Genomic DNA, 22,553 nt, shown 5'->3' on the forward strand with positions numbered 1-22,553 from the left:
TGAGGCAGCTCAAGAAAGCACACCACTGTGCAGACATAGTCTTACAGATGGGTTACTATACTGTGCCTCAAGGGAATAAAGAAAGGTTTCGCAGAATGTCAGAGCTGCTAGAGCGGCTTAGAAAACTCTGCTTCGCACATGTGGCTGAACAAACACAGAGCTGCAGCCAGAGCTTCCCATGGGAAACAAGTTTTCTTTCCCTGGCAGATTGTCTACCCCATTAACCCTACTTGCTTTGTCTTTTTTCCTTTTCCACTCATAGGCCAGTATTGCTTTTAGGAAGGGAGACAGTAATTTTCGTGCTTAAGGAGCATACACTGGGATGTCCTACTTCTGACATGAGTTCCTGGGAACTAATGTAGAGCTCTTCATTTTTCCTTTATAACTATATAATTTAGGATTGAACTTTCTATATATATAGTGCTTTTTACACATTATAGCCAATTTTCATACTTCTCATAGTTGCTCTAATCTAGTATGACCATCAGACTCAGACCAGCTCACTGGTGTCCCCCACGCGCACCACGCCGGTGACAGATAGTTTTCATAGATGTTCTTGCCTGTTCTTCCAAAGATAGATGACTCGTTAGTGAGGTCTCCACTGTGTGTAACAATCACCATTCGATACATCCTGCCTTGACGCAGGTTCTGGAATGAACATTGCTGCAAATGCTGCTCTCCTGAAATCCTGTCATGAAGGGATTTGTCTGGATTGTACAGGAAGATGTCATATGAATCAAGCTCCCCTTGAGAGGTGGTCCAGCTGAAGGACAGTCGGTCAGTGGTGTTCTCTGTGACTTTCAGATTTGTAACAGCTGCTGGAACTGAAAAGAAGAATAAAGGTAAAAGTAAATACCAGAGTCTAGGCACTAAGCTGAACCTTTAATAAACTTATGGCTGTAACTCATTTCAATTAAACCACAAGTAGCTAAGTAATGTCAACAGCAACTGTCAGAAACAAGGGGAAAGCATTTATGAGATGCCACTGAGTCTCTCCAATACAATATTTTTATGTCCCAGAAGGCCAGATTCTCTAGGCTGTGCTCATAGAGAACTGTCCATTAGTTTCTACAAGAAGCTTTAAATCAGTAGAGACTGCAAGCAAGACTTGGCCTTGAGTTTGGAAGTGTGTATTCACATCAAATCCTGCATTAAGAGCCTTGCGATTGTGAATTAAAAACTTGATGATAATAAAACATTCAGGTATTTCCACAAAAGACAGACTGAGGAAAGCATTTAGCATTTTGGTTTAACATCCTTATTATGAACCATGGTCACACTACTATGATAATAAATTTCAGATTCACATACCAAGCATGTATCAGGAAAAATTATGCATAAACATCAAGAGTCTGCACCTTAGCAGAATCTTTGCAGAACCAAGATATACAGAAGGTCCATGTATTTAATGATATCTGACAGAGGGAAGTATAAATAAACCAAGATGTTCTAATTACCTGTTCGGCCAACAGTTTCTGCACGCTTACTGAAGAGCCCACCACTGACTGTCAAAACTTGTATTTTATACTTCTTGCCAGCTAGTAAGTCTTCAAATTTGTGCTGTTTGGCAGTAGCTGGCTCTGATTTGTTACTCAGGAGGATTCCTTGCTCGTTCAAGAGCAGAATATCGTATCTTTCGGCTACACCAGGAGCCTTCTGCCAGGTTACTAACAAGGAATGACTGCTGTAAGCATGATGGGCTAGTAACTCCTGGACAGAGGCTGGAACTGGAAGCAACAATTAAAGGCAGGACATTACCAGGTGAAATACAGACCATTCAATACACAAATGTGAATAAAGTAATAAACACAACGTAACTTTATACATTTTCAGGTCACTTGAGGGAAAAAAATGTGTGTACATATGTTTATGCAAACAAGTAATTCCTAGACATAAATACAAACAGACGAAGTTACAGAGCATCATGGATGTCTGAACTGGGAATGGAGAAGCAACAGATATATATAGACTATCATGAAAAGATGGAGGAGAGTGAAATGAACTGACTGAAACAGTTAAGATGGGAGTATAAGAAATAAAGCAGTGGCAAATTGGCGCAAAATAGTGGCCCAGAATAGAGAATGTTAGCCAGGAGCTGCTGCACAAAAGTCAAGGCCACAGATAACAAATGCAGGTGTTAGAGAAGATAGATTAAAGCCAAGGTATTGCACTGTTTTGTATGTTCTGACACCCAGGACACTGGGGCAATATGTTGTCTAACAAGCCTTGACCATGCAATGGGCTTTGCCAGAACACAATACTTGACTACATGGAGTAGATGTATGTGTCAAACGGGTACAGGCACAGGAAATGAGCGGGATGAAAATGCATTCATCCTATGAAGGAACACACTAAGCTGGACTAGAATTCCATGCACATTCACCCAAGTAAAGCCACTGATATGGCACTGGTATTTACAGAGCCATGCCTACATCATGACTCATGCTCTTTGAGATAAAAACTTCCCATGAATTTGAATGTCCCCATGCCCTATGGTACATTCATAAACATTATTAAACAAGGGTCAGTCTCTGGGAAGACATAATGCAACTTTTTTGTTGTCTCAAGAGAAACATACTTGTTCTCCCAAAAGCTGCTAAGCTGTTGTGCAAGGTGCCACTGTTAGATTGCACCACCACCCGGTACTGCTCCCCAGCTTCCAACTTGTGAAACATGTGCTCCGAGACGTGTTTGGAGACACTCTGGGAATCAAGCTGATGGTTTTGCTGAAATATAGTCACTGTGTAGGAATCAACATCTCCACCTCCAGGGGTCCAGCTCACTTTCAGGCTGTTTGTCATGCCATTGGGTGACACATGAATGTTTCTGACCTTGCTTGGAACTGGAAAAAAACAGGGAAAAAAAGGCACCTGCTCACAAGTTTCCTGTTTGACTCAGGAACTAATTTCTACCTTTTTTATGGCCACAGCAAATGATTCAACAGACAAAGATCATTTACAGGTACAAGGAATTTCACTCATGGGTAAACACAAGTAAAGCTGTAAACATTTCTGTGGAATTATGCCATTTTAGAAAAGCAATTCTATGTGTAACCTTCCTCTTGTCCAACTGATGCTTTAAAAACACCTCAAAAATCCAAGCTCTTTAGGTATCCTCAGTTAGTTAGCCATTTTGCAGTTATTATCTCAATCATTCACTTCAGATAGCTAAATAGAGGCATAAACAGGAAGTGATTTAGCTAGACACACTAAGCAAACATCTGGCATGCATGGGAATAACAGAAACCCAGGTGCTAACATCTCAATACGATTCCCATGCAACAAATCAGATTTATTCTATGCCAACATATTCTATGCCAACAATGAAATATTGCTAACTGTGACATTTGTTTATGAAGCACAGGTCAGACTGGATGAAGTACTAGTGTAATTTTCAATGAGATCTGCTGTCTTTGAGCCAGTGCTACAGGAGCTTGAATAAAATCATGGCTCAGCCTTGATTTTCAGTGCTTCATTCTAGAGAAGCCTCAGCACACTTTAAATACCACATTATTTCTTACTTGTCAGGCCTTCTATGAAAGTAGCACGTTGTGCATCTCCACTGATGGTCAAGACAAGAATTTTGTATAGGCGTCCTGGAGTCAGAGCTGTGAACCAATACTCCTCAATGGTGTTCCCAAGGAAAATGGGTGGGAAGATCTTCATATCATTGAAGAGGAGTTGAATCTCATATTTATCAACATCCCCCTCAGCCTTTGACCAAGTTACCTGCAGATCTTCTGTGCTCCTGTTACTAAGAGTTAGTTCCTTCACTGACTCTGGCACTGAAGAGGTGAGAAGAAAGACAGGAAATTTCTCAGTACTTACTAACAGATCACAGCAAAAAGCTAACAGCTCTGAAGCCATGCTTCTGAGACACAATTTTCATTCAATTCCCAGGAAAAGCAGTAGATTGCACTTATTTGGGTGGTTTGCACCCCATCTAACACTGGAAAGCGCCATTTCAGAACAGAGGGCCACAATCTATCAGCATATAAATAATAAATAAATACTTATGGAGCCTGCAGGTAGTTTACCTAGCCCAAAAAACCTGAGCAAGATCTGCATGTACAGCAAATACGGTGCAAAGAGGCCTGAGCTAGTGCAGAGCCAAGGCAATCCATCTGTGTGATGCAGCACCACAATGCAGTTTCCAACTCATGCCAGACACAGGTGAGTTATTTTTGCCCAGTGCCACATCTGTATTGTTACATCCAGTTTCTCAGCATGTCTCCTTAACTCATATTCAGTACTAAGTGAAGACAGGCAGAGTGCATCCAGATCTCTGCTGGCTCCCAACTAGCCAATTTACCACTCCTGCCCCATGTTCTCCAATTCCAGTTCTTGGGGTAGTTTGAATAGAGTGAGGGAGTGAGGTCTAGTATATCTTCTTCCTTGTACATTTCCATGACCAGAAAAAACTGTTTTGTACATTCTGGAATAATTTAATTATAAATACTAAGCTAATGTGGGAAACTGTAAAACTGTTTTTTGGTTTTCAATGTTTAAAGATTTGCTTTCCAATTTAACAACAAAGGTCTCTCCTTTCACTTTTTGTTTGTTTGTAACTTAAACACTGGTCAGAAAACTAAATACTGCTTTTTGTATTTGGAATCATACACATTCAAAGAGTGACCACCAACATTCTATGTTAAAATCATATGAAATTTTTGTTCCTGGGTATGGTAAATAAAAAAACCCTGGGGTGTCTCAGAACATTTCCAGGGTGTTTACTTACTTGTTCTGCCATAAACCCTTTCACTAGTCTCGTATTTCCCACTCCTTGTGCTGACCGTGACACTGTACTGCCTCCCTGGGACCAGATTAGTGAACACACATTCATTTTCGTTCTTTGGGACACTCTTTGTTTGGATGAAATCATTGTTGTTCCTGATGATCACTTCATAATTATCAAAATATCCAGATGCATGCAACCAGGACACCTTCAAGTAGTCACTTCTAGCTGAATTGCTGACAGTAAGTCCCTGAACACTTGAAGGGACTGAAAGAAAAAAACAACCCGCAGTTAAAGATTCAGAAAGCAGTAAGAAAACAATAACTTTCTGAAGTAACACGTGTCACAGTAGAAACTATAGTTGTGACACAGTAGAGAGCTATAGTTGTGGTAATTACCAGAGTTTTGTGAGGAAGTTGCAAAAAGACAACAATGTGGATTTAAGCAATAAAATAGTAACTGCAGTTTCCAGGCTGCTTTACATCTTATGACAATACAATGGTTTGCCTTTCCAATTTTTGGTCTTGTGGAACTTGCTCAGTTTTTGTTAGAGTAGTGAGTTCCACAGGCAAACACTGATCCAGAATTTGGTTCTCCTCCTTTACATGGCTGGTCCTTGGATTTTCATTTACATAATGAGAAGACTAAAATTGCACTAACTTGATACTCTGTCATTTTAGCACCCCTTATCTTTCTTTTATTCTACTGGTTTACCAAGTGTAAAGTCAGTCTTTTCAATTTTTGAGAAAGCTTTAAAAGGGTCTCAGTCATTACTGCCATGCTTTTCTGAGATCTCTCTATTCATGTTATACTATTCTTGAACATTGCATGACCAAAACCAGACATGTGTGTTACATTACCAAACCCAACTGATATGGGTGTTACTCATTATTGTGACACCTTACTTTAACATTTTAGTAATTAGCCCATCCTATCCAGTTCTTTCAGTGCTTGAGTAACTTTCTGAGGAGATGCTCTGCAGGATATACTTGAAGAGCCAAGTGGAGGCTTTAAGGGCAGAAAAACACATTTGAGTCAAAACTGATATATTATTTCTGCTCACTCATAAGGACTGACATGACTTTTATTTATGCCAAACTATTTTTGCGTGACATAAAACAGCAAGAGGGGCATAAGAATAAAACTAAGTCCATAAAGCTGTAATTTTATGGTTTGATCCTCCAACCCCTGTTTGTCCATCCCAGTTTGGTCAGATATTGATAAATCATTGCTAATGGCTATACAAAATGCCTCCAGTGACGGTTCAGAGCCTCTCTTTACCTGTTCGTTCCTGGCTGAGGGAGTAATTTTCATACTTTCCACTCTTTGTGGTTATCATCACATTGTAAAGCGTCCCAGGAGTAAGGCTGCTGAAGGAGCATTCACTGAACGATTTGGAAATGGTGAGAGTCTGAACAATCTTGTCATCATGAGAGAGTGTTACCAAGTAACTGTCTACATCTCCAGAAGCTGGCAGCCAAGAAACACTGAGGTAGTCACTGCGACCTGAGTTATTCACTGTTACTCCAGTCACGCTGGAAGGAACTGTGCAACAAAGAGGAAAAGACAAACAAAGCTTTAAATAGCCAATTATTATTGTTGTGAGAATCCCTGGAATGCCATCCCCTGCAAAATAAGCAGTCTGGGAAGCAGAACTCCTGAGAAGTTCTGCACTGACTCCCTCTCAGAAAAGTTCATCTGCTTTTTTAAATACAGAGAAGCAAATTGTCTTTGGTGGCCGATCCCAGCACTTCTAAAATCTCAGAAGCTGAGTTACCCTCTCAAATTGCCATTCCTCAGTAGCAGCAATAACTGATGATGCTGGTAAGACGCCGAGTCCCACAGCTGCAAGTTTCATTTCCAGTGGGCTCTGTGACGCCTAGTGGACAAAACATGAATGCCACTTGTTTTTCAAGCCACCAAGGTGAGCTCAGAGGCTCTGCATTGCCAGAACTATCATCACTCAGGTACAAAACTCTCAGAGTTATTGCAGGGGCAGAGCTTAGACATAATGAACTTCCACATTTTCACTGGACGCTGCTGCACTGAACTGACTTATCTCAGCAGAAGGGCTGGCCATCAGCTGTCAGAGTCAAACCACCCCAGATTTTACAAAATATGTTTATCTACTTTAAGTCTTTTACTATTATTCTTCTCCAATTTTTTAGGTTTGTTTTTGTCTTTTCACCTGAAAATAGTTGTTTTCAAGGAGGACACTGGAGAAAACTGCAGAATGCCCAGCCTTTGCCAAATTCACATAAAGGGTGAAACTGCACTGTGTTGCCAATTTTTTCCTCTATACCCAAAGAACTGGTATTACATTTCATGACTCTTTAACCCAAAAGTATTTGATGCAACAGGAAGTCCTGTTCCAAGCAGTACAGAAGGACCTCATTATAAGTAATTAGTCCTGGTGGACATTCTTTGATGTTGGATTAGAGAAAAAGAATGGGAGAAACTGAGACACGAATTCATCCTAACACTTTTAAGCAGGTACTTGGCACATGTAAGTAAGGAGCAATCATCCTATGCCACCACATAGTCAATGAAACAAGAAAGTCCTTTCCAAGGAGTGATTCACCCAGCACAGTTGTTCATTACTCTCAGGGCATATTTTTGTGTTCATTACAGAGTGATCATGCTATACAGAATTCTCACTGTAGTCAGAGCAGTTAGCTCTCCGAAGCTACATTTACACAAGGCTGGACAGACAGTGTGCACATACAGAATTATATGGATGCCACTCCTATATCTCTGAACCTTCAGAGCAGCGTCTTACATTCTCTTTAATAAATTCAGCTTTTAAGAACTAAAAAAAGGCATGCTGGAGTGTTTTCCTTTTTACCTGTCCTTTCCTCTGCAATCGTTTGCCTTGAAGATATCCCCCCGCTGACAGTGGTGACAACAACTGAATAGAGTCCTCCAGGTTTCAAAGGATAGAAGTGGTATCTGTTGGTTTCACTGGGAACAGTTTCATTTTTAATGACAACATTCTCATGAATCAGTAGCACTTGGTATGAGTCTATATCTCCCAGCGCTCTTGTCCAGTTGGTGAACAAGCTGTTGGTTGACCCCTGACTTGCCACGGTCAGACCAGTCACTTGGGCTGGCACTGAAGAGAAAATTGTGATAATGTTACTGAGGAGAAACAAGATAAAACACAACAGAATTCCCTGAAGAACCCAAGGTTAGTCACAGTGAGGAAGTGCATCAAAAACACATTCCAATTTGCAGCCAGACTCAACAGGACTAAAAATACTCTAACTGTGGACTGCTTCCTATCTGTTGGGATGTGGTCTACAGGAAACTAACTAAGGCACAGAAAGGTCTTTCAGCCTTTAGCACAGCTTTTCTCAGTCAGATGAAAATGATTCAAGATCAGGGAACCGGAAGAGATGGCATTTTATAAATACCATTAAATATAAGCCATCAATTTAGGAAATCACTCAGGGTTTTTTGACGACTACTTCAAATATAGTCTGTGTCTTTAATTTTCCCTTTCCTCTCCCATTCCCAATCTTTCATTCCTAATAAGTGGCAAACTTGTTTGAAGAATATCTCAGGCACAGTCATCTACACTATGTCAGACCCTTTAATTTTGAGGATAACTGAGATGGATGATTATGGTTTTAGTTCTTACGTCAGCAGATCTGCAAGATACCAACTTTTATAGCATCAAAAGATGAATTGTTAAACAAACGTAACATTTATCTAAGCATAAGCTCATGAACTTAGCCAGACCAGAAAGGACAAAGGAATGTAATACGTAGCACAGATTTTACCCCAAATCCTCTTTCTTTATTTAATTTGACAATATTTGGTAAAGCAAGCAAACACAATTACTTCTAAGGATTTCTGTTTATATGACCAAGCACAACTGAAATAAAGAAGACTCTAATTTTATAAAATGTGATTGCACTCTTTGGCTCTTGTTTTGTATCAACCTTTCTGCACACATGGTACAGGTTTAGCAATGATTAATGAAAGCTAGAAAATTAGGCACATAGCTGAAAAAAAAGTAAAGTTCATAAAAAACAGAACAAAACATCCTTCCTGTTTTACAATGCTCTCATAACATAGTTAACTACAACAAGACACTAAAGATCCACATTTCTGTACTAAATGCACTTTCAGTGATACCTCAGGTTTCACTGGAAGCTGACCCATCTGGGATGCAAGTAAGACCAATTTCTGTCATACTTCCAGCAACATTTTTCAAGCTTAATAAGCTGTCCTGCTGCAAGGAAGATTCAGAGGTTTGGAATGCTTATTAAAAACTACATTCAAGTTAATTGATGTTTGTTATTTATAACTCACTTTCAATGTAATGTTGACACACTACCAGTGCCTGATGTGTTTTCAAGCATTGCCTCATACTGGTGAAGTGAGACCTTTATGCCTGAATAAAGGCCATTTAGGTGCCCTAAAGGGGCACAAGTCAGATGGAATGAAATTCCAGCTATCTAATAACATAGCAGAAAAATGAAAGTGTAAGCTAAATTTCTCAGGCCTTGGAAGGAGTTATAAAATTTAAGTAAGGACCACCATCAACCCTAGGCATGCTTTGATTTAAACACCATCACCCCGAGGCATGCTTAGATTCATATACTAGCAGGTTTTCCCTGTGCTGTGCAAGGCCAGAGCTACATTTTAAAACTTTGCTTGCACTGGAAAATCCTTATGTCAAGCTGAGTAAAGCAACACAAATGGTTTAAAAGTTGCACATGTGCACAAAATTAGCACCCTGCAGGGGGTGAGAATGGGACCTTCCTTGTGACACAGTCATCATCCTCAGTAACAAATACATATTCTGGAATCAGAAGAGCAAAAATATTCAAAATACATCTTCAAAGTCACATATGCTTTGTGTCTGTCAGCCTTGGAATGTTCCCCCTAAAGTAACATTTTCCTGTGTGGTGATGTTTCTGTTTTTCCCAGATGATGAATGCTTTGTATCAAGGAAGTGACCCTCCTGAACATACACAGTGAAAATTGTTTTTCTTATATGGAATCTTGTGTTAATGTAGATTGATTAGATGTGACACAACATATCAGAGAACTTTTTTGCCAGGGATTACACATCTATTTCCCTAAAATCTTAAATAAATAGAGCAAGATAACTGACAGTCAGAAATTGTACTCAGAAATGTAACTTTTTTACTGAGTAAACAAACATAAGATCAAGACTTTTGAGATTTAGACACCAAGTTAATTCAACTCACTACAAAGCAAAAAAAAATTGTTAATGGTTAACAGAAGTAAAGATTAAAACAGTTTGACAAGATGATACCTGTTCTTCCTTCCACTGAAGTCCAGTTGCTTAAAGTCCCACTAATGGTAGTGACGGTAGCTGTATATTTCCTTCCAGGTATCAAGTCAGTGAAAGTGAATTCCTTAGCTTCTTTTGCAAGTCCTTTTTTTACAATAGTAAGATCACTGTCTCCCAGGGAAACCACATAGCTGTCCCATTCTGCAGCAGGGGTCATCCACATGACACTAAGTGAAGATTCATTAGCATGCTTCACACGGAGCTGGAGAACAGGCTCTGGAGCTGGAAAAGTACACAAATATCACAACAAGAACAGGACTGAGTAGTGACACATGCCATATTTCAGGCTGCTGTAAGAAATCTGCTCTGTAAGACAGAAATGTGACAGCAACAGAGTATCTGCAATCAAGAGGAGATCCTTTACCTTTCTCTGAGAAGCCATTCTTATAAATCTAGTATTTGTGCCCCTTTTTCAGTAAAGGACTGCTAGCAGCAGACTTCAGCAATGCACTATGTAATGCTTAGGTTTAAGCTTATGTCAGGATATATATTTTAATGCAAATGGAAATGCAGGAAAATCAGCAAACTTTCCTCTTGAGCTCCAGGTGCTGAACAGGGATAGAAGACATTTGTACCATAAAACAGACCTACACCAATTTAGTTCTAACAAACAAGGATGCAAACAAGGATCAGAGTGACATTGATTTTGCATTGGTTTACACCACAGTCAAGCTGGGAGACACTTCAAACTTAGAGTAGCATAAAAGAAACAATTTGATCAGAGAATTTTTGTGTGTGTTCATGTGTGTGTGTGCCTGCATAAACATCAGGCATCTCCTGCTTAATGTAGTCCCTGCTCTGACTTTGTCCCTATAACATTGAAATACAACTCACTTTCCAAGACTGTGGGTCAATACAAGAGAAGATTGAGTCACAACAGGGCCTAAAACCTATGCTTCATAAAAGACACATTATGCACCTGACTGTGGGTCAAGCACAGTCATGATACCCCCACTACTGGATATTATTTAATGGACCATGTTCTAATCATAGAATCACTTGGGTTGGAAAAGACCTCTAAAATCATTGGATCCAAGTATTAATTGCTTAGCTGAGTCAATTAAAAGTAACACCATAAACTTAAAATGACTTGCAACATATGTCAAAGTAAGGAAGAATGTATCTTGCTCTGATCAAGTTTGCTAGAAGTCAGAGAAAGCTTCAGTTCTGTAGCTTCTACTGTTTGCAGACAGTCTTGCTGTTGTGCAAAATTAACAAAATTAAGTCCTCAGCAAATGTCAGGTAAGGGTATAGCAGAAAAGGTGGGCCCCAGGAAGGGTGAGGATAAAATAGAATGGCCCTGTCCTATCACACATTTGTCAGTGAGATTAAGGCTTCGATTTGAGCCTTGCCTGTTATTCCTACTCCAAGTCTTCTCTTCCTCTGAATTGCACTTATTCCGTATTCACTGAGCAGAAATTCTAAAAATTATATAGTAATCATTTTTTAAATTTGAAGCAAATCAGATGGAGCTTTGACTAACACAATGGAAAAGCATTCCACTCACATCCCTGCAGTGTATATGGACTTCCTTTGGAAACACAGACTTGAACAGACTAACCCATTTTCTTTACAGAACACAAGAACAAGAACTGTGATGTTATAGAACAGCCATACTAACATACACCTTAGCCAGTTTTAGTTAACACAGTAAATATTCTTTACACAGACTGGCAAGAAAACATACTGATGAAAAATACAGGAAGGCCTATATTGCTTTCTTTAAGTACTTTATAGGGTGCCTTACAATCAGCTACAAAATACAGCAGTAAAATGAACATGTAATGTAACACCTCAGTCGTGACAGAATTGTGATATACCTCCCAAAACCTTCACTAACAGAGCATTTACCACAAAGATAATCCTGAAAGTTTTCACAGAACTACTAAAATTATTGCTGTGGTTTACAAGGGAGCTCCCTTTTACTGTAGTAATAGTGAAATTCATGTGTGGATTCCCAAGTACTCTTTCATTGTTCACAGAGCACAGCCAAATGCTCTGCACTCTCAGTGCCTGCCTGAGCATGCTGACCTGTTCTCCCCATGCAACTCGTCTTGCTCTGCAAATTGCCACTCTCCACAATGACTTCCACGCCGTACTCCCTCCCTGGGATGAGGCCCACATCACGGATGAGGTACCCGGTGGTGTCCTTCTCGAGGGTGGCGTTGAGCACCAGGGCCGAGCGGTTCCACAGGAGCAGGTGGTACCTCTCCCAGTCTCCCATAGGGGGCACCCAGGTCACTTGCAGAGACCGCAGCCAGCCGCCAGCACCCGCCCGCAGCTCCAAAACTTTCTGGGGAACTGGAGAAACAGAGAGAGAAAAAGGAATTCTGAACAGGGATATTTCTGGTGAGATGGAACTGTACTGGCAAAACACGTCTCACAGCACAGCTATTGTAGAAGTACTTGGGGCAGCTAGAGCAATGTGAGTTAACTTGTTGCAAATGCTGGTTTTCATTTTATTACTCTTCATTTTTTACTCTTCCCCACACAAACCACTCACTTTTTGTTCCTGCTGGTTTCTGACATCCGAAATGGGGAACCCCTCTTAGGGCACGCAAAATCCCCCCTGTACACTTCTCAGATGCATCTTGCATTTTTCAATCAGTTTCCCTGTTGTTTCCTGCACTTAAGTCCATTTAGAAACTGTCAATCAATTTTTCACAGCTAATGTTAAAACTTCAATCACTGTTGGCCAAATTCTGGTATCAGCAGCAGAAATGCAAGGTTTGATGGCTTTTTCCACCTTGTATGCCCTAATTCCTCCCAGCTGTGTAAGGCACAGAGGTTAAGACAGAGGTCCATTACAGCACCCACTCCATCCTGTCTTGCACTTCAAGGGTCCTGAATTTACATGCTCAACCTTCTCACCCTACACCTGCAGGTCACTTTGGACCACTGAAGCTTTTCTGATTTTCATGGAATAATTAAATATTGGCCAGACTAAGCAGAGACTAGAAGACAGATGCAGACCCTTAGGACAGGATACCTGTAGCTTAGTATTAAGATACTCACAGATCAGCGTCGGAGCCCTGAGACCATCCGTAAGTATTAACTATAAACTACATGGCTAGAATCATGTTCTCATGTTTTATCTAGCTTAGTTAACATTTAATTGCTCAGTACCTACAACAGGATTGAAACCTCTCCACCACCATCACAAAACACTCACCAGTTTCACTTCCCATTGGCATAGGTGGGTATCAAACATAGAACTACCATATGCCAGTGAATATGGGAAATGCGCTTCAATTTCTGAGCCAGTGGATAAAAGCACACAATGTATTGTTAGGAAGTACAGATAAATTTACATCATAACAGATAAAGTTCAGCCATGTAAGGCTGGCTGGACATCATTACACCTGTATGGCATGAAGTTTCAGTCTCTGAGATGTCCCTGTTTCTTACCACAACATTCCTTGGCAGGTTCTGCTGCTGTAAGCACCCTCTCAACACACAGCAATGTGTATTATGTTCTTGGGCACCTGGCTCTCTGAGTTAGAGGGACCCTAAGAGTCTAATCCCTTCAGCATCTGTAGACCCAACAGTCTGGATTTGCAAATTTATCTTTACGCCACAGAGCTTCTGCTGAACTGACTGTTTTCAAAGCTCGTGGTGTATATGGTAGAGGAAGGAATTGCATATGACCAGCATCCTTGGAATAGGACTTCTAATCTCCCATTTTGAGGGCACCGGGTCTAGGTCACAAACCTGGGCATTGAGTGAGGGTCTGAAGTTCTCCTTTTAGATTGAAACAGTAATCTTGAAGGGCTTTAATGGTAGGCTAAACAAACAAAACAGACATGCATATAAACCAGTCCAGCTTTGTACCTACTGGACATGAAAGACTTTTCCAGGGCTCTTCCAGCTTGCACTGAGAATGGGGTATCAGCTATGCATGTCAAGGATGTGCCTTTCACATGAGATATTTAGTGGTAGACAAAAAATATGTTCTAAAATAAATACTCTGCTCTCTTGCACACACATATTCTACCTTTTGGCTCAGAGTCCACTGAAAATTTATGTACGCACTCTTCACGGAGTTAGACATTTTTTACCATCTAACTTCTGCCTGGGCTAGGTTGGTATGGAGAACATGACACACCTCTAGAGCTACTAATGCTGTGGGAGAATTATGTGGGATTTTTCAGGTTCAGAACTCATACAAGAGATACCTGAAAGAAAATTATTACTTCTGAAAGAAGATAAAAACATCATAACTCAGCTCTATCCAGGCTGCCACATGCCTTTGTTAATCCATGCTGTTTATAGTAAAGAAAGCTGAGACCTAATCTTTTCTGGTTTGTAGATTTGTGTCTGGAAAGAGGAATAAGACCAGACCTTGCAAAATTACTTTAAAAACTGTTAATAATTTGACTACATGCACACTTCCCCATAATAACTCATTTTATGTAGTATGCTGAGCTGAATTCAAGACAACAAAGTTGGTCAGAAGCGCAGTAGTATGCAACGTTTTTGCAACAGACTCACTCAAGTATAAGGTCCAACCACTGCAAGGTCCAGGCATGACTGCTGCCTGCTCACAAGAAATGCTGCTTTTGGCTGACAGATTAACTGTTGCCAGAGAGTCAGCAATGGGTATTCCTGAAACAGTATTGCGCTCTTAATCTCATTTTGCCTGAAATCCAAATAATTTTGTCTCTTACAATGATTTGCTACAAGGCCAGTGCAGACAAAACTAGCATTAGCTACAATGTTCTTAGTGAAGCAGAAGACTTACACGTCCTGCCAGTTGCCATCCGATCAGTGAACAGTTCACCACTGATTGCGCGAGCAGTAACCTGATAAAGACGTCCTGGAGTTAGCTTGTCAAACTGAGTCTCTGTGACTGGTGGCTGCACAGTTTTGACTTCTTTAACTGATCCAAGATGAGACAGAGTGATATTATAGAAATTGAGGTTTCCCAAAGGTCTTCTCCACTTAACTTTTAAAGCATCTAAGCTGCCATCGTTAGTCACCATCAAATCTAAGACTTCAGCTGGGGCTAAAAAAAAAAAATAAAATTAAGAAAGAGAATAAAATACATTCACTACAAAACATGTAAGACCTGCTGCCTCCAAATTCCCACAGTTAAGTTTTTCATTTGAGCAGTTATATGAGATGTAGGATGAATGATTTTGCCTGAACAGTGAAAGGGCAAAGTCTGGTCACAGTGAAACTGAACCCTGCCCTGTGTAAGACATTGCACTTCTGACAGTGACATGTCTTATGATGCCCACTCTTTTTTCATGGAACAGAAAATCTTTTAGTCATATCTGCACTCACACCGGTCATTCTGACCATAAACCAGATCATACACATGCTCATAGGAATAAGAGATGACTGCATGCATTTTGGTAAACATTACAGCATTCCTTCAGCTCTGCCTGATTTACTCCAGTGTAGAAGGGATTGGAATAAGACTCCTTTATTTAAATGCTCCACCAAAAGAAAAGCATAGCCACCTCCAGTATCTTAATTTCTCAGGCATGGGGCACAATTGGTACTGAAATGGAAGACCATGCTGTAAACAATATGGAATTTAATGCTCTAAGAATACCTGTGAGATTTAAAATTTTTGCACCCCACAACAGGTAGAAATAAAAATTTCTGAAGAAATAAAAGGAAATTAGTATAATCCCCAGAACAGCCCAGGTGACAACAGCACCCATGATGTATCCTAGACATGACAGTATTTTCACATAATATTAAATTATGTTTGCATAGTGAGATTTCTGTAGAAGTAATTGCATCTTACTCTTCCCAGAAATTAGGGAGAGTGAAGGCATGCCCCTTTTTTGCCTACATTAAGTGTTTTAACCATTGTGTGGTTAAAAGTGTTTTAACCATTCTAGTAGAATGTCATCTTATCTTTATGACCACAGAACTCTAACCTGAACAATATTCCTGAAATAAAATAATTTCTAAAACTTTAGTTCTATGAATCAATATTTCTTTGTGAAAAGAAAGAAAAATCCCAACAATCCACAAAAACGCAGATCAAAGCAACCAACCAGGCAAACAGAAACCCCAAACAACCCAGACCACCAACATTTAATTTTAAAGTTCTTAACCTGCTTTACATTTTTTCCCCACTTCCCTTTCAGTCTTTTTCCACTTTTCTTTTAGCCTCTAACTTTGTTGCAGTGGTAACTTAGGGAATTAAATAACTTACAGTGTCTTTAACTTGGAACATGAAACACTTATTCTGAAATACGTCCTATAATACTACTAGATTATGGCCTTAGCTTCTTGTTTTGTTGTGACAAATTCTGAAATCGTACCTGTCCTGACCATTTGAAAACTGCTGCTCTCCAATCCTGCAGCCTGGGTTATGATAGAGAGGTTATACAGGTGGCCTGCTGTAAGTCCTGAAAAAGTGTAGGAGGTCAGAGAATCTTCCTGGTGAATCTCATGAACTTGGACATGATTATCCAGTAACAATAGCTTGTAACGATCCACATGTCCAGAGCCAGGGGACCACGAAGCATGGATAGTGTCTGTGGTGACACGGACTTGAATATTTTTCACAGGAGATGGCACTGTCGGTATAAAAAAAAAGCCACATGCTTAAGGCTTAATGGTTATATCCATGATTTCAGCAATTTTGAATAGATTTACTTTTGGAATATGTTGGGTTTCTTTAGGGTTACTGAAAACCCAACCCCAATTACACAATAACAACGAGATTCCATTCTTGGCAAACAATTCTTTATGACAGTCAGAGAGTCATATTTTATTTCTACTTACAATCAATAGATACTTACATATATATACATATACATATATATATAGAGAAAGAGAGCCATGTAGAAGAATTATATTACATAAGTGGTTTTACTTAGATGAACTACAGGAAAAGAAGTCCTACCAGTAGATGCACTTATTCGAAGTTCTGGGGTAGTCTTATTTCCAGCAACTGCACTGAGGACAATGTTGTATTTATTCCCAGGAATGAGATTGGAAAACGTATTTTCTGGTTTTGAAATTCTTCCTGGTATGGAGACTTCTTGCATCTTTTTATTATCGTGATCAAATAACACTAGCTTATACATGTCCACCTTTCCTGAGGAAGGATCCCATTGAACCTGCAAGCTTGTGAATGTAGTTTTTTCCTTATTAATTTCCAAATGAGATGGTGGCAAGGGATCTGCAGTCAGAAAAAAAAAAGTTCAGAAAACATAAACCATTTCTTGCTTTGGGATTGTCTCAAATTTTACATAGAAGCACAAAAATTCTTCCAAAACTCTCCCTTTATCATCACCATGCTGCCAATATTTTTCAAAATGGTTTTTCTGTCTATTTATAAACACTGTGCACTGAAGCCAGTCTACAAGAGAGTCCTGCAGAATTCAGAAATATTACTTTTATATATTTGTACACACTCACTCATATAGACACACACATAGCAAAACACTTCCATTGTGGATGTATATTGCAAGCTCGGAAATTTGCTGATAGTAAAACTGTAAGAACTTTAATAAGAAACAGCAAACATGTAAACCCAGTAAAATATACTCAGTGCCTCAGCACAATGTAGCTATGTAGATGGCAGCAACAGCTTTCATTTCCTAGCACTCACTCTAAATACTTTATCAGTAATGGAAATGAACATTTACACAATTTTAAGGGCAACAATCTTTTGTTTTTAGTATCAGCTTCAATGACTTTAGAAGCTAATAAAGAATGGTAGAATATGCTTCTGGTCTCTTGTAGTATTGTCCATATAAATTTAAAAATCCTCGAACAGCACATTGGATAATGTGCTTCAGGAACTAATATTGGGACTATTTCTCTGAGAAACTTTCAACATTCTTTATTTTGTTTATTAAGAAGCTCTCCAGCTTCTTAATAAAGAAATCTTCTTAATTAAGAATCACCTGTGAAGTAAGATACTCTGTAAAGGGAAGGCAAACTGACCAAACCAGAAGAATCTGGCTCCTTTTATTCTCCAGGTTTATTTCATCACTCACAAGACTTCATGCAAACCACAAAAAATGTATTACATGTTGATGAACTAAGGTATTGACATATATGTCTCCCAATAAGATTAAGCAAATTCCTACTGAGAAGGTATCATAAAACAACCCAAAGCAGCAAAATCAAGTCTTCACAAGTTGGGACGTTAAAGTTACCCAACAATTTAGGAACTAAATTTGCCTACCACAAGAGTATACTCTGTGCTACTCTTTCCTAGCATCAGACCCAGGAGTGTAAGGTGCATCCAGGCTGAGAACTGCAGTCTCTGTATGAACTGCACCTCCAATACAGAAGAACAGGACTGTTTTTCCAGCGCAGTCATTGCTGCTTGGTTCAAGCAGATGAAAAAGTGTGAGATCACATAATAAAAAAATGCAACGTAAAGGCTGAAAGGACGAAGTTGAACCTATCCCTCCCCTACAAATACAGAGATAGGAGGGCCTAGGAGCCTTTGAACTGCTTTTTCTTCAAAGTCTGGGTGGTGTAGAAAGTTTAATCACTTCCTAGAAAGCTCTGCTGAAAACCGAGTAGTGCCAAGTGGTATGCTTTGTCAATCAAGTATATTAGGAATGTCAAGGAAGCATGTCCTTCCTTGGAAACATTCAAAAACTGACAGGACATGGTCCTGGGCAACCAGATCCAGGCAGCCCTGCTTGAGCAGGGGGCTTGGACCAGATGACTTTCAGAGGTCCCCTCCAACCCAAGGTCACCTTTCTGTGACTCTGAAATATACTGTGTCCCTTTGAACCCAGGCGTCTGCCTAAATTCAAATTCTTGCTTTGGATCACAGAGATGTTAGTGCTCTTCAGGAAAAGAGATGAAAATGAAACAAACTGATTAACAAAATCAATCAATAAAATTAACTATCTTTTCTTGACCGCTTTCTTAAAGGCCAAACTAAGTCTGCTTAAATCTGAAAAAGAAAAAAAATACTAAAAATCAAGTCAAAGACCAAACACTTCAGGCCAATTAGTTAAAACTTCACCCAGTTACAGCAATTGAAACAGGAGGTTTTAATGAAAAGTGTCAGGAAATCTTAACAATAGGCTTGACTACCAGCTCCACCTATAATATATACTAAGCCACTAAAGACTATTATGTTGGCAAAAATGAATAGTGGGGGTATAATCTTGTTCCTTGAAGGCAATTGTTCTAATCTGAAAGGTCAGACTTTGGAAGTCAGAAATAAATTCCAGGACTGCATATGGTCAGATGCACAGCTAGCTGAAAAAGTTTTAGTTTGACTGACATTGAGAGAGCAGTCATGGTAACTGTCAAGATGTTTATAACCCTCTTTCTGACAAAGTTAGGGTAAGGTTGACTGTTTTTTAATCCTGCAGAAGTAATCAACATTGTCATTTGTATCATTTGCCAAATTTGACAAAAGAAGATATCTACATTTTTAGAAGCACTTATACTGTCCTGGGTAATCTGTCTTCTAAGGTGCATGACCAAAGAAGAAAGTTGCGTGCCTAGAAGGTGAAGTTCAGAAATTCAGACTTTATCTAATCTATCTGGTCCAGAAAACAAAACACTCAGTGCTTTGTACATCCGCTAGAACAAAGGAACAATGAGACTGGGAAGTGCCTGGACTGAAAGAGCCCTGGATGGAAACAAACACTTAAAAAACCATTTACATTGTTATACAAGTCTCTGTTGGCAATGATACAACGCTGATATATCACAGATATAAAATATTTTCATCAAGATATTTTTATACCATTTGATACTATATGAATTAAGGTACCCTGGTCTACAAAAGGCATCTTCCAGAAGTCTCATTGGTCTTTGAATTATATTGCAACTCCATTTTCACTTTTTGGGAAGAGGATATGCTTTGTGTGCACAGCTGCTGCAGATCCAATTTATAGATATGGCTATGTCAAACTGCAGTGACATGACTCCCAGATACAGCCTGTAATCACAGAAACACACCTGCCTTATGCAGCAGAAAAAAAATAACTGGAAGATACAAGCCCAGGATTTAGTAGTGGGCAATTCCTACCATCTTCCTATCAAATTATCCATTTTTTCCTAGTTTTCCCTCTTCGTAAAACAGAAAACTCCTTCATAAGGACTTTTCTGAAGATTAACTAAAAAGGATTGATTTAATTGTCTTTATTAAGCAAAATATCCATTTCTTTGGGATGATACACAATTTAGAAAATCTTTAAAACATGGTTATTTATTTTCTTCTCATACTCTCTTCTTGAAATTATGATCATAGTCATTATATGATTACAGATTATAAGATTATACAGCCTATAGCTAGAGCCATGTCATGTATTATTCCTACAGATGGTTAATAAATCAAATTTGCCTCAAATGAGTTGAAACTTACAGGAGTGAAGACATGGCCAAGGCATGCTTCTGGCATTTAGACAGTTACATACTACAATGAAAAAACACTCTAACAGTCTGTGTCTTAGGAGGCAGAATTTTAACTTATTTCCATTCCAATATTTAACCGATTTCTAACAAGAATTTATTTACCTGTTAGTTCTCTCAGTACAGGAGGCTTGGATTAGGCAGAAACATAATATATCCCTGCAATATTTTTGTAGAAAACAATTTTGAAAATGGCATTTATAAGTCTATTTTAGGAGACATAGCTGAAAGTGGGGAGATTGCCCAATTGTTTTTCATGGCTCCCAAGACCAGTATTTCAAATCTAAATTTCAATTCAAAATTGAAATTCATCAATTTAACTGTGATTTAGGATCTATTCATATACTACTGTATTTAACTTGACATAGATTTCACTGAAATACGGTTATGCTGGTGCACAGACACTTGGAGATTTGAGAACTTAAAATGCATTTTACTAGAAACCAGGAAAGACAAAACCCTACCATCTTTTTCCATACATCAGTTCTCAGCCACAGAAAGAGTTTTACTGAGAACAACAAACAATATAACATGAAAGGACTGACAGATGCATATCCCAACTTTACAGCATCAGCAGCATGCTGACTAGTTGTATGGTTTTATGTGCTGTTTCATGTGTGTATATATATATCTACATACACACCAAAAATGCCCAACAAATTGTAAATATTCATATTAAACAAATATGCAGAGCTGTGCCTAATAACACCTGTAATCTCAGTTTTGCAGCTGAAAATTTATCTGTAGCTCAAAGCTGAAAAATGGTATTATCAGCTTTTTCTTTCTTTCCTATTCTACCAAAACAGCACAAATGTTCCCACTGTGTGTTTGCATGTCTATGTATACCTGGCTTACAAAGTGCATGTGACTGTATTTTCCATCATTTTGGATGACCTATTTTAGTTCTGCTCTACAGGATTAAATGCTTGCTGTTTTAAATTGACAGCCCACAGATCAAAATTTCTTGAGTACAGGGAGCCACTTTAGATGACTAGTGTGGATTACTGTGCCACCATTTCACACATTATTAGACTTCAGATCTATGTATCCGCAGGTGAAATAGAAGTTGCTTCTCTACGCAAAGGTTCACAAGGGTGAATCTGGTGTTACTTGAGAGTTTATGGAATCTTGGCGAGCTGCAAAATTGTTCTATCAGAGTATCAAACTTGCAAACAACATAGGCTATGATTTTAATGTGACATTATATATTCAAAAGGCCAATTTGGTCCCCTCCAAGCTTTTACATTACCACTGCAATTGTGGCATGCATTACTCATCGCTTTCACTGTGAGTCCCTAGTCAGAAAAGATTACATTCAAAATTTAACCAAATATTTTGGATTTTATTTGCTTAGCTATTCAAGTACTTTGTATAAGAAACAATGAAAACTAAACTCAAAACTGGCACATGAAAATTTTAACAGGATTGAATTTAAGCAAAAAGCTAGTTTCTGAAATAGGTATATAAAACCCTGCAACTTTCTCTGTGTGTATTTATTGCATCAAGAGGATACAGATGTTCAAACCTCATTTTGCAAAAATAAAACAAATAAATGAGATGGGATTCCTCTCACTTCAAGCAACTACACTTCAGCTTTCTAGTCTAACCTAGCCTCCTTTGATAGCCAGTGGAAAAAGCGGAGCACATTCAAAGGACAGCCTAGCCCATCTTCCTTACAAAAAGGGCTCAGGAAGGTAACCTCACTGAGTAACAAGGTCAGATATCATGGTTTTAGATGGCCCACAATAGCTCAGTTGTGCTACCACTAAAATCAGTGTAAATTTTATTTACAATACGGCTGAAAAGACTGCTTATACTTCCATATTCACATGACAATTTCCAGGAACACTTGCCTATGGACACTCAGGCTCAGTAAGTAAACTAAAACTACTGTCATCAAGGTACGAAAGAACAGGTGAAAAAGAGCTTCCACAAAACTGGTTTAAAATGCTGCCCCTGGTGGAAACATTAGAGGAATAATCCTCTCTCATTGTGCATTGAAAAGCTTAATATGGACAATACAACATGGGTTGTTCACAAGCATAACAAATCCCACACATTCTTTAGAAACAAAAATGACAAATTTTGGAGCCAATTGTGTATTTTGAACACCACCAAGCAA

At 39.0% G+C, this 22,553-nt stretch overlaps 1 protein-coding gene across 3 annotated transcripts in view; it reads right to left on the reverse strand.

Moving 5' to 3' along the window:
- The window catches only part of PTPRB (protein tyrosine phosphatase receptor type B), a 63,245-nt gene that overhangs the window by 23,178 nt on the left and 17,514 nt on the right, over positions 1–22,553 (reverse strand). For all 3 annotated transcript variants that reach the window (XM_085044887.1, XM_085044894.1, XM_085044879.1), the window contains 12 exons: positions 16,935–17,213; positions 16,348–16,605; positions 14,805–15,068; positions 12,095–12,364; positions 10,025–10,285; positions 7,580–7,846; positions 6,016–6,279; positions 4,738–5,001; positions 3,521–3,784; positions 2,579–2,842; positions 1,458–1,727; positions 561–824 (listed from right to left, as the gene is read on the reverse strand). In XM_085044887.1, coding sequence (XP_084901013.1) covers positions 561–824; positions 1,458–1,727; positions 2,579–2,842; positions 3,521–3,784; positions 4,738–5,001; positions 6,016–6,279; positions 7,580–7,846; positions 10,025–10,285; positions 12,095–12,364; positions 14,805–15,068; positions 16,348–16,605; positions 16,935–17,213 — 3,189 coding nt within the window. The remainder of the gene's footprint in view (positions 1–560; positions 825–1,457; positions 1,728–2,578; positions 2,843–3,520; positions 3,785–4,737; positions 5,002–6,015; positions 6,280–7,579; positions 7,847–10,024; positions 10,286–12,094; positions 12,365–14,804; positions 15,069–16,347; positions 16,606–16,934; positions 17,214–22,553) is intronic.

The sequence above is a fragment of the Lichenostomus cassidix genome, chromosome 1Aa, assembly GCF_008360975.1.
Source record: "Lichenostomus cassidix isolate B80296 chromosome 1Aa, HeHo_3.0, whole genome shotgun sequence".
Lineage (NCBI taxonomy): Eukaryota > Metazoa > Chordata > Aves > Passeriformes > Meliphagidae > Lichenostomus > Lichenostomus cassidix.